Raw genomic sequence first — 12,217 nt, 5'->3', positions numbered from 1 at the left:
TTTTTTCCAATACATAAAAGAAAATATGATTAGAGAGAGATAACAGAAAGAAGCATTTTGTATAAAAGTATTCTGTACTTCTGTATGACAACTAATAAAGAAACTTGAAACTTGAACTTGAGATTTGTAAATTTACTGTTCAAAAAGCTAAGAAAGCGATTAAAAGGAGGTGTATTTCTGTTGTTGGGGTTAACTTGTGGAATAATGCTGATATACATTTAAGAATGAGTAATTCGCTTTTGGTTTTTAAGAAAATAGTTTGTATAGCTATTTTTGAAGATTACAAATGTGAATAATAATCTTTTTGTTATTTTCTTTTAGAATACTATTTGAGTCTTAATTTTGTTAAGAATATAGGACAGGCATATATAAGCATTATGCTTCAGTCTGTACCTTTTCAGTCACTGCCTGAATCAAAGATTGTTAAATGATTGTGTATATTGTATTGTGTGATGACTCAATAAACTACTACTACTACAACATTGTCTGGAAAATGCCTTAGAGTACATTCTGGATGCAGTAGGGGCTCTGTTATAATTATATAATGTCTTTATTTTTGGGAGACAGTTCTCCTTAAAAGCGGGGTTTACCTTCCGGATCCCACGGGTCCTGTTCCAGACAAAGTCGTACCAGTCGCGGTAGTTGTCTTGACCCAGGTCCATAATCTGGGTCACCAAGTAGTACATGGTCATGCTGAGAACCGCCAGGGGTCGGAGTTCGTGGGAGAGGGGTTCCTCCTGGTCAGCAGACGAGCGGCTGTACTCTTTGATGGCTGCCACGTGATCCACCTGGACACAGACATCACACAGGGCTCCTACACATTTTCCCTTTTCAAAATAACTAACGTTTTCTAGAACTTAACTTCTTGACTGGATTTGAAGAAGGTTGGTTGGTGTTCAGTGTGATATATGCTGACAGGTCAATTAAGAGCCATATCGCCCATCCCCTCTCAAACCCTGCCCTGTTTTCTTGATCCTCCAATCACAACTTTGTCCAAGGGAACTTGTGATTTGAGAATAAATAACAGAAGGCGGGGCTTGAGATAGGTCAACTAGGCCACTTCACTCTATCCAACTTGTGTCACTCATTCTGCAACCATGGTGCATCCTTTTTTTTTTGCGATCGTCTTTGCACTTCCTGTGCTCTGCCTACAATTAGAAGGATATGGGTCTGTGCCGTCATAGTAACTTTAGAAAACCGTTACTACTGGGAGACAAATCGTACTGCAAGAAGTAGCATTGTCTGTTAACACTAGCATAATATACAAATGAGACATTACCATCTCCGTATTTGGGGCGACCTCGAAGGCGCTGAGCTGGTTGCGCGTCTCCCGCATATAGCGCTCTTTCTCTGGACACATGTCCGGACACGTCCCCACAAACACCTTAGACAGGTCCAGGTCCGTCCGCTTGGGCCGACCTACATCAAACCATTAACACATGCACATGGTCTTACATAAAGGGTCCCTTGAGTTGGAAGTCGGTCAAGTGGTCAAGTTTTAGGTCAAGTGGTGATGTCATGAAGTTAAACAAAAAAGTCTCGTCCGTCTGAGATCTGGTGAGCTTTGCATTTAAAAACCCTGCTAGAGTGGAGTGCTTCAGAGCAAACAGCAACTTGACGAATGGTTAATCTCATAGCCAATTTTTGTCTTTGGCCATTCCATCCTACTTTGTCAACTGTTATGGGTTAACACTTTGGTTGCCTTGGGTTAAATTAATGATATACCATAGATTGCCAGCGCTATTTGTCTATGGAGAAAGTCCCCTTCTTTGCAGGGCTATAACTTTTTAAATTCTATTGCTACATTGCCATTATTAGGGCCCATTCAAAGTCCTATGTATTGTTCATTGTGTAGCAACGTTAAACTTTTTCATTCACATATTCATAGTAAAGTATGGTCTAATGTATAAGTATGTTTTCATCTCTTTCTGCAACTTTCTCCAGAACGTGATATATAGCCCCAAATGCATTATATTGATGATGAAATACAGTTTGATGGCAATCAGCGCGATATAAAAAATTCCAACTAGACGTACTTCTAGAAGTTACTACACGTCATCTGATGTTGACCGGATGGGCGAGGGGGCGTTTATAATTCCGTGGGCAGCGTTATACCAATCATCTAATGTGGGTCAAATGTTGATAAAAGCAGTTAGTATCGAAGATGGTAACGTTACACGCTGAAACTCACCCCAGTCTCCGCGCGCCGTTGGGCGATCATCGTCGAGTAGAAATTTTATCATTATGGGATATATTATTACCCGGTCCATCTCCAGCTTGTATAATGGTATATACGTCCAAATCATGTTGTTTATCGAGTTATTGGCAATCGATCGCTATGTAGTGTGACGAGCTAGAGTGCCGGAAGCTATACCGAGTGCCCGGAAGTAATAGGGCCGACCAGCAAAACCTCTACTGCGCTTCCTGTTAAGCGGTTGCGCCGATCGGCCACCAGATGGCGCTCCTGAACCGCCAGAGAGCTCAGTGGGTCCTGCTGGTGGATCTCAGGCCAGCGGAGGGGGAATATGAATCCGATTCCAGATTTTGGAAATATTGATATAAGGACGCTGTACAGCGTCCCCCGGCAACTTTAGCATGGCCAGCAATGACGCTGTAAAGCGTTTTTAGGCAGTCAAAGTGTTAAGTACCTTATCCAGTAAGCTAGCTTGATGACTTGTTGTCGTTGTTGATTTTAGAGATGGACATTTTGAAAATGGTAAAAAATAAACTGAGTGTGAAGAGGGGGGGGGGGGGGGGTCTGACTGAAATAGTCAGCCCAACTCATTTCCCATCCTGCAACCAATCAAAGTCAAATCGTACACACAAAATACATTTAAGAAATGGGGACCACGTGACTTCTCTGCCCCAATCACAAAGCTCGACTGGCAGCCTCACCTTGCCGCAGAATCTTGTCTTTCTGCTCTAGGAGGCGGTACTTTTCTTCTGCTGTCTCAGCTAGCTGACCAAGGAGGTGCAGTAGGGAGGAGGGGACTGGTCGTTCTGAGCCCTGGCTCTCTGGGCTGGACTCCTGCTGGGGTTCACTGTCGAACTGGAGGGCCTTAACCGAAGACGGCTTCCGCACTGGAGAGCTGACAAGACACCGGAGAGAAAACAGAAGAGACTGTTACATTTGTACAGTGCTAGGTGTAAGTAACATGCCTGCCATCCTTTTTAGATGTGAAGCATTTCATAGACCTATAATGTCACTAACACACTCTGCTCCTTCAGTCAATCAGTCAGTCAGTCACTCATCGTTAACCACTCTGCCCCTAGTGGCAGCTCACAGGCATGGTGTGAGATCAATGTCATGATGAATGCTTCATAATTAATAATAAATAATTGTATTAATCCCCTTGGGGAAATCCGGCCCCTCCTAACTAGCGGTGGGCAGCCAAACAGTGCAGCACCCAGGAACCAACTCCAGTTGTAATGCCAGTACCTTGGTCAGGGGCAGCGGCAGGAGGAAATACCTGCTTGTCTGCGGGAGGGGCAGATCAAACTCAAACCAGACAGCTGGGAGGCGCAATGAATATAATAAGTCTACTTGAAAAGCCAAGGAAACTATAAAAGGAAAGGTCATCACGTCAGAATACGAGCGTTCTATGCTCTGCTTGGTGTCAAGACTTTGGTGCCAGTTCTATTGAAGCCTATATTAAAATTTTAAATATACGAACTAACTAAGGAAATATACATCAACCAATATATCAAACGTTAGCTGGTTAACAATGCAACAAATTGCAGATGATTTGGACATCCAAGGTAATAACCTGTTTAAATAACGAGGCGATGGTGATCCCATGTCTGTCAAAGTTTCCACACTTGCGCGTTCACGCACTACACAGTGACGTGATCACTGATGAGCCTTCCTTCTTTTATAGTTTGTTTCCTTGGAAAAGCCAGGAAACTAGCGAGCTTCTGCCCACAGCAGACCCGACAATTGATTGATTGAAATCAGATTGCAGAATGGGTACAATACAGTACGGCTCACTACACACAATTGTTAAGGGGATGCAGACCAGAGAAAGACTTTCGTCTTGTTTACATCAGGGTCCCCCATTTTCAATTCATCATAACATTTATGACATACAGATATACAGTACTGTTACATCCAGACATTTATGACATACAAATATACAGTACTGTTTTTTTACAGACAGTTTCTAAAAGAGAATATATACATTTGAGGGGGAAGAAACTGTACATTGGAGGGGGTTGGGTGGACATTTACCGGGGACAGTTTCGAATTGCAGCCTCCCGTAGGTGCTCTTTTAAAGAGCGGTTTTGAAGGTGGGTAGGGATTCACATTATTTTACGGCTGTGGGTAGGGCGTTCCACATTGTTGTGGCATAATTGCAAAACGTGTTTAGTCCCTTTTTTTTAGAGCCGAATCTGGGTTGAACATGATTTGTGGAACTCCCTCTGGTGTTGTGGTCATGGAATTCACTGACCTTTGGGAAGTATTTTGACATGTACATGGGTACCTTAGTGGTGTAGTCAGTGTATCTTGTAGACCAGGCCCATTGCAAGTTGCTGTACTCTGTCGTCTACTCTAAGCCATCCTAGGTAGGGATGTCCGATATTGGCATAAAAATGTGATATCGGAAAATATCTGTATCCAAATATATATATATATTTTTTTACATTTATTTAACCTTTATTTACCCAGGCAAGCAAGTAAGAACAAATGATTATTTTATTTATTGTCAAAGTATGCATAATGTTGTGTTAATTACACAAGAGATATGTAATGTTAATTTTTTGGGGGGAACCCTGCATATATCGGTATCGGTTGATATCGGTATTGGAAATTAAGAGTTGGACAATATCGGTATCGGTAAAAAAGCCAATATCGAGCATCCCTAATCCTAGGTTGTCAAAATGGGCAGGGGTGAGGTGGGTTTTAAGAGTAAGGTCAAGCAGTAGTCTGACCAGTTTGTTTTGTGATGTTTGTAATCTTGTTTTTAGTGCCTTTGAGGTGCTTTGGTACCATGAGGTGCAAGCATAGTCGTAGTACCCTTGAATGAGTGCTCCTGTTAGAGTCTTCAGGGTATTCTTGCTTACCAGAGAGGAGATCCGGTACAATAATCTTGTTTGGACAGTGTTCAGTTTAACCCAGTTACCTGCGGCTGACTGTGCTGGCGACAGCGGGGCCTCTGAGCGCAGACCTTCTGAGAGGGGAAGACGTGGTCTCAGCAGCCAGGCCTTCTCCCTCTGGCTCCTCCTCCTCCTCCTCGTCTGCGGCTCTCCCTCCCTTCTCACCAGGACCTGAGAGAGAGAGAGAGACAGAGACAGAGAGAGACAGAGAGAGAGAGAGAGAGAGCACCGTGGGAAAAGCAGTCAACAAGCTGCTTCATTCAGAGATTCTTTGTGTTTATTCTGTGCATTGAGTTTTTATACCCCAAATCTGTTGTATTCTATAGTAAGTGCAATATGTTCTGAATGAGAAAATGGTTCATGGCTTTGATTGCATCATCCTCGATCATAAGTATAACCTAATGATGTCTTAAATTGAGAGACCATATTGATCAGTAAAATATGTGCAAACTAAGTTGGTATATTGTTATTATAATTATATTACTTTAGATTTCACAACAGTGAACATAGTGTAGCATTTATATTTACTCTGTAACAGTGAATATAATGTAACATTGAAATTCACTCTGTAACAGTCAATATAATGTAGCATTGATATTTAATCTGTAACAGTTAATATAATGTAGCATTGATATCTACTCTGTTACAGTGAATATAATGTAGCATCGATATTTACTCTGTTACAGTGAATATAATGTAACATTGATATTTAATGTGCAACAGTGAATATAATGTAGCGTTGATATTTACTTTGTTACAGTGAATATAATGTAGCGTTGATATTTACTCTGTAACAGTGACTATAATGTAGCATTGATATTTACTCTGTTTTTTTCTCTGCCAGAAGAGAAGCAGCTCATGTCGGTGCATGACTTTTCCCTTCTTCTTTGCCTTTGCTGCTGATGCCTGAAATAAATGATAGTGAGGTCAAGAAATACACGAGGGAAAGAAATTTGAGTTTACCAAAAAAATAAGTTAACCTCTTGAGCCTCGACTTGACTTCCCCTCAACTTTTCCCCTTTGGTAGCTTCAGTGTAAAAAGATAAAATAAAAAACCCAACAACAGTATTATTCATACTGTAGGACACATGTAAACACATTATTCTACCTGCCGATTCCATTGCGTCGCTGGAGTTATGACATGACAATAGTGAGAGATGTATTCAAACATCTGACGCCATTTTTTTATGGTAAGCCATTGCGTAAGATTTGTCAGAGGGAAGCAACCGTTATGATTGGTGGATCACGAAAAGAGGGCGGGTTTGAGATAGGTAAATTGTGATTGTCTTGTGCATCAACATTTCCCTGCTGTTTTAGAATGACATATGTGACATCTTTGGCAACCATAGGATATCTTCTTCTTTCATTTAAAAGTAAGTTCTGATATGAACAAAGCCTGGCCCTGCAAAATGTGTTCATAATAGTGATCCCACTAGGGGGGCATGGTAGGGTGCAAAGGGTTTTAATAGAATAAAAGTTATTCAAGTAAAAAATTGCTCACATTTAGGATATGTAGCAATACACGTGATCCGACTATGATACTGTATGTGCCAATATCTTTGGTTAGCACTTATAAATCTGGGGGAAAGGGTCAGTGTATGCATGTAGTTGGGGCTGTCAAGTGGGCAGCTCCTGTCAGGAATATTAATTGAATGAAAACCTTCTACATCAAAATAAATAAAAACAAATATTGATGAATCAACTGAATACACTGTGAAGTGGAACATGAGGGCTCTGAGCAGTAGTGCGAGTTGTACTCACGTGGTCTTGGAAGTGCACTATGGCCATGTTCTTGTTGGGTCGGCAGAAGACTCTGCGGACTTTGCCGAAGCGGCTGAAGTGCTTCTCTATCGCGTCCTTCTTGTTGAGGGCCGGAGGCACGTTCTTGCACTGGAGGGCCGTGGTATCGGTTGGGGACAGACCCCCGAGGCTATCTGAGCTCTCCCTGCGTTGGGTTCGCCGGGCGGGGGTCCTGGTCTTGGGTTTCGGGTCTGGGGTGAAGATCAGTAAATCTGAAAAAATAGAAGATGGTTAGGAAAGCTAGAGCAGGGCGCGGCTGGGTAGTGTAGAGGTCTAAGCACTCGCCTGCCACGGCAGATAATCGGGGTTCAAACTATTTTACACGGTATTCCTGTAGCCCTGGACAGTTCAGTAAATATCTGAAGATGCACCACTCTCCTCTAAAGCTAGAAATCAGAGTAATCTCACAAATGTGCGACATCACCTGGATGTCAAGTCAGCTCCAAAGACAATTGACCATATTCACACGGTGGCAATTTTGCTCTTACGGGAGTAGGTCATGCTCAGGTTGGGACTCCTTTCCACTAGGGCTGGGCGATATGGCCAACATTTTTATCACGATAACATTTTTCATATCGTTCGATATCGATCATTATCGATATTTTTATTAGTATTAAAAAAAAGATACTTAAAAAAAAAAGATTATTTAAACAACAAATGTATGTTTATTTTGCAGCAATTCTTTGTCGTTGCTGCCATCGTTAGTGTTACAGCCCCTCACACTCCAGTTCTCAGGTTGCAGCTGGTTTGAAAGCGAAAGTACCTAAAAAAGTGGCTGTGGCTCCAGGGGAGTTGAACAGTTCTGGCTCTGCTAGTTTCTTTTCTATCTTTTGGCGCTTTTTTGGTGGACAAACCACCGCACACATGCACTGTGACTCGCAACTGGAGACTAGCCTACTGTGTACAGACGGTTTCAAACTGTATTTTAACACTTTGATCGCCATGGGTTAAATTCATAATTTATCATCCCTAGCCAGCTCTATTTGTCTATGGAGAAGTTCCCCTTCTTTGCAGGGCTATAACTTTTTAAATTCTATTGCTAGATTGCCATTATTATGGCCCATTCAATGTCCTATATCCATTGTTCAGGGTGTAGCAACGATATACTTTTTCATTCACATATTCATACTAAAATATGGTCTAAAGTATAAGTATGTTTTTATCGTTTTCTGCAGCTTTCTCCAGAACTTGATTTATAGCTCCAAATGCATTATATTGATGATGAAATACAGTTTGATAGCAATCGGCGCAAGATAAAAAATGTCAACTGGACGTGGTTCTAGAAGTTACTACGTATCATCTGATATTGACCGGATGGGCGAGGGGGCGTTTATAATGATCAGCGTGGAGTAGACCGTTTTCGATTATGGGATGTTGATCCTGATGAACCATTTCCAGGTTGTATAATACTATATACGTCCAAATAACGTTGTTTATTGAGTTAGGGCGAGCGATTGATCATTCAGTGTGTTGAGATGGAGTCCGGCTACCGATCGCGAGTGCCCGGACGACATATGGATGAGCACTTCCTGTTTGGCGCGCCCCTCCCTCTTGGCCGATCTGCCGATCGGCCACCAGATGGCGCTCTCGAACCGTTAGACAGTTGAGTGGAGCTCACCAGTACATCTCATGGCTCCGGAGGAGAAATATGATTTCGATCACAGATTTTTGAATTATTGATATCAAAGACGAGTTACGGCGTCTTCGGCAGAATGAGCATGGCTAGGAATGACGTCTAAACACGTCATCGGCGATTAAAGTGTTAAATTAGAAAGCAAACTAAATAAATGGACAAGAGAAAATGTAATCTCAATTTGGTCAGTATATTCATTTGGACAAGCAAAGCCATTACTTTAAGTTGCAGGCAAGAAAGACAAGTCTGTCCACTGTCTCTGGTTTTAAAGCTGCCCTGTTGCAGGTCACAATACAAATAAAAAATGAAAAAATTATAAATTTCTTTTAATTATCGATATTTTTATTATCGATTAAAATATATCGCAATAATTATCATTATCGTTTTATCGCCCAGCCCTACTTTCCACCCTGTTCCCATCTTGGAGTTAACTACTACTTACAGCTGTGGATTCTTAAAATGGGTGACGTGTTTTTAGGATGCAGAGTGGCACAATGCCACAGCTAATTGATCCCGGTTGTATTTGAATGATAATCACCTGCTACTTCATTACAATCACCTGTTATTTGCAACCAAGATGTCTGGAATACTATGAATACCCCTTTGACACTGGGAAGAGTATCAAATGGCTCACCAGCTTGCTCCAGCACTTCCCTGGTGGGGGCTTGGGCCCTGGGCATCGTGGCAGCCTGGTGGTCATCTTGAGCTTGGCTGTCTGCCTTGGCTATCTCCCCCCAGTCTACTGCCACCTGTTGCTGGTTCTCCTTTGCAGCCTCTCTACTCACTTGGTTTGATGTGCCCTTCATCAATCCGCTCAAGGCCCTGCCAAACAGCCTGCCCACTGGGCCGCGGGACCTCAGCAGGGGCCTCTTTGAGGGATGTCTTGGTTCATCTCCAACCTGGACGTCTTCCTCCTTGACGGGCTTCTCTGAGCCAATGCTGGGGTCTGGTGGGTCCTCCTTACGCTTGGTGCCTTTGCCCAACCTGGTGAAGACATTTGTTTCCCCCATGCTCTCCTTGTCGGGAGCCCTCTGCTCCGTGCCGGACTCCATTTTAGTCTTGGGGTCGCCGAATGCTGAGGCCTGACAAAGGCTGGGCCCTCCAAACAGGGACACTGGCTGGGGCTGGAGGACTTTGGCTGAGAAGTTGAAAGAGGACGGGGTGGTGGGCTGAGTGGCGGCTACGTTGGTGTTGGTGCTGGAAGGTGCAGCTGGTTGGGAAAATGTGAACTGGAGAGCAGTGGTAGAAGTGCTGCTGGTGCTGGTCAGTGGGTCTTTCTGGACTGAAATAGAGGAAGCAGCAGCAGGCTGAGAGAAGCTGAAGTCCAGCGAGCCACTCTTAGCCCCTGTCAAGAGAGAGAACCCAGTGCTGCTACTGCTGCTACTCTCCATGGTGCTGGAGCTTGCCTGGGAGGCAATGTTGCCAAAGGGCTGATCCAACCCAGGGGCAGGCTGGGGGTTGGCTGGCTCGGGACTAGCACTGAAGATGGGCTTGAACAGTACCTCATTGGAGGGCTTGAAACCAAACTCAGACATTCCAAAGCCTCGATTCTGGGTCACACCCGGAGCTGTGCCAAACGTGCTGGAGGGGGTGGTGGTGGACAGTGGCTGGCCAAAGGGTGACTGGCCAAAGCTCATTGGCTGAGAAGACCCTGGAGTACTGGTGGAACCAGAAGACATCTGGGAGACTCCAGAGGAGAGGCTGAATCCTGTGGTTGGTTGGACAAATCCAGAAGGCTGACCAAATGCAGACGACTGCCCAAATGCAGGGGTCTGACCGAACACTGAGCCCTGGCTTTGCCCACTAGCCTGTCCAAAAGCTGATTGGGTGGTGCTGCTGAAGCCTGAGGTATTTTGTCCAAAGGCTGGACCCTGACTCATGGTGGGAAATGAGGAAGCCTGGCCAGAAGACTGACCAAACACAGAGGTCTGCCCTAGTGATGGTGTCTGTCCAAAAGCAGGGGTCTGTCCAAACATGGATGTCTGGCTGGGAGGCTGACTGAAGCCTGAGGACTGTCCGAACGTCGCTGCCTGGCCAAAGCCTACAGTCTGTGGCTGGTTGCTGGAGCTCTGCTGGCCAAAACCCTGGAACAAACTAGACTTGTTTGTGTTGTTGGGAGCTTGGAAAGCACCACCCTGTGTTCTCCCAAACAGACTGTTGGAATTCATGGTGGGTTCCTTGGTTTCGTCTTCAAGCTATTATTTCATCAAGGCATTAAAGAGACACAGGCTCTACAACGCTATCGTTGCCTTACCAACCAGTGTGATTCAGGGGAGCATCCTATAACATAAAAAAAACACAAAATTACAAGAAGAGCCCAATAAATTATACCGATAAATTATTATTTGTGCTTGCTACGTTAGCTTTGGCTAACACATATGAACTCTTGATAACACGAGGAGTCCTCTAAAATATAGTTATTGTCCTATAGCATTGAATGAATGAATGAAAACGTTATTTAACAGATTGCAGAATGGGTACAATACAGTACAGCTTGTAATTGTTAATTAAGGGGGTGCAGACCAGAAAAAGACGTTTCTCTTGTTTACATTACATTACATACGCGCATTCGCATTAGCTACCGTGTACTGGGGTAAACTTGTCTGGTTGGATCAACATAACGTGCAAATGGATTTAAACCAAATATCTTGGCCATAACATTACCTTTCGTGGTTCTGTTCGCTGCCTGCGCTCTTCTATGGTTCATAAAAAAACATATGACGTAATTCCCGTTCCGGTCCGTCTCTTTTACCGGCCCCGCAGCGAGGAGTCGCGCAGCCGGTTTCTACCACCTGCACCGCAAATGTCATATAGCGCTGCAAAGGTGTGAATTAATCGGGCATCAAACGATATGGCGCGGATTTGAATACCATGTATATTTAGATCTTGCTCCATAAACCAGAAAATGCGTATCGTCTGTGCTTTGGGAAAGTATCGTACTGTTGTATGGGACGTGTCACCTTGAATCCTGCTCCTCCTGGATCAATGCACCGGACTGGGAAACTCGTCTAATGTTCGACTTCTCGTTTGAGCCATTATTCATTTTCGTCCGTCGCTCATTTCGTTATTTTCTCCTGGATTTTAGTTGTGATCGCTACCATGGGTGTGGTTATTCGGAACCTCCAGAACGTGGTGCCCATACGGCGCGCTAGACTGCGCAAGGATGTGGACACACTGAGGCACATATTGGGCATCCAGAAGTTTGACCTCGGCGTTATCTGCGTGGATAATCGCAGGATTCAGCGCATCAACAACATCTACAGAAAAAAGAATATGCCTACGGACGTGCTGTCATTTCCATTCTACGAGGTAAGCCTCGTTATATATGTAGCAGTACTGACTATCTATGTAGCAGTACTGACTATCTGGACCCTGATGTAAACAAGACGAAAGTCTTTCTCTGGTCTGCATCCCCTTAACAATTGTGTGTATTGAGCTGTACTGTATTGTACCCATTCTGCAATCTGTTAATAAAGTTTTCAATCAATCAATCAATCAATCATATAGAGCAGGGGTGTCTAAATAAATCGAGATGATTTTCCTATAACCCTAGTACTGTAGTTATATGATTACTGGGAAGCGTCTTGCTCGCCTATTGAACTGGCTCGTTTAATACCTATTGTATATACATTGAAAGTATTTCTCATGCACCTTACTAGCCCCTTTTACGCTTTAGGTAAAGCCCCAGGC

At 43.7% G+C, this 12,217-nt stretch overlaps 2 protein-coding genes across 3 annotated transcripts in view; one reads left to right on the top strand and one right to left on the bottom strand.

Moving 5' to 3' along the window:
- Positions 1 to 11,228, bottom strand: part of mcm3ap (minichromosome maintenance complex component 3 associated protein) — a 63,560-nt gene extending 52,332 nt beyond the window's left edge. Inside the window, exons 1-8 of the mRNA XM_084310640.1 lie at positions 11,192 to 11,228; positions 9,162 to 10,807; positions 6,856 to 7,106; positions 5,919 to 6,000; positions 5,121 to 5,265; positions 2,896 to 3,089; positions 1,280 to 1,419; positions 591 to 788 (exon numbers count right to left, since the gene is read on the bottom strand). Of these exons, the coding sequence (XP_084166766.1) occupies positions 591 to 788; positions 1,280 to 1,419; positions 2,896 to 3,089; positions 5,121 to 5,265; positions 5,919 to 6,000; positions 6,856 to 7,106; positions 9,162 to 10,695 (2,544 nt within the window). The 5' untranslated portion in view covers positions 10,696 to 10,807; positions 11,192 to 11,228. The remainder of the gene's footprint in view (positions 1 to 590; positions 789 to 1,279; positions 1,420 to 2,895; positions 3,090 to 5,120; positions 5,266 to 5,918; positions 6,001 to 6,855; positions 7,107 to 9,161; positions 10,808 to 11,191) is intronic.
- Positions 11,229 to 11,291: 63 nt separating this feature from the next.
- The window catches only part of ybey (ybeY metalloendoribonuclease), a 29,063-nt gene continuing 28,137 nt past the window's right edge, over positions 11,292 to 12,217 (top strand). For both annotated transcript variants that reach the window (XM_084311068.1, XM_084311067.1), the window contains exon 1: positions 11,292 to 11,836. In XM_084311068.1, the coding sequence (XP_084167194.1) occupies positions 11,627 to 11,836 (210 nt within the window). In that variant the 5' untranslated portion in view covers positions 11,292 to 11,626. The remainder of the gene's footprint in view (positions 11,837 to 12,217) is intronic.

This window comes from Notolepis coatsorum, assembly GCF_963971535.1.
Source record: "Notolepis coatsorum genome assembly, chromosome: 3".
NCBI classification, from domain to species: domain Eukaryota; kingdom Metazoa; phylum Chordata; class Actinopteri; order Aulopiformes; family Paralepididae; genus Notolepis; species Notolepis coatsorum.
Note: the sequence above shows the minus strand (reverse complement) of the source record. Positions and strands in the feature narration are given on the sequence as shown.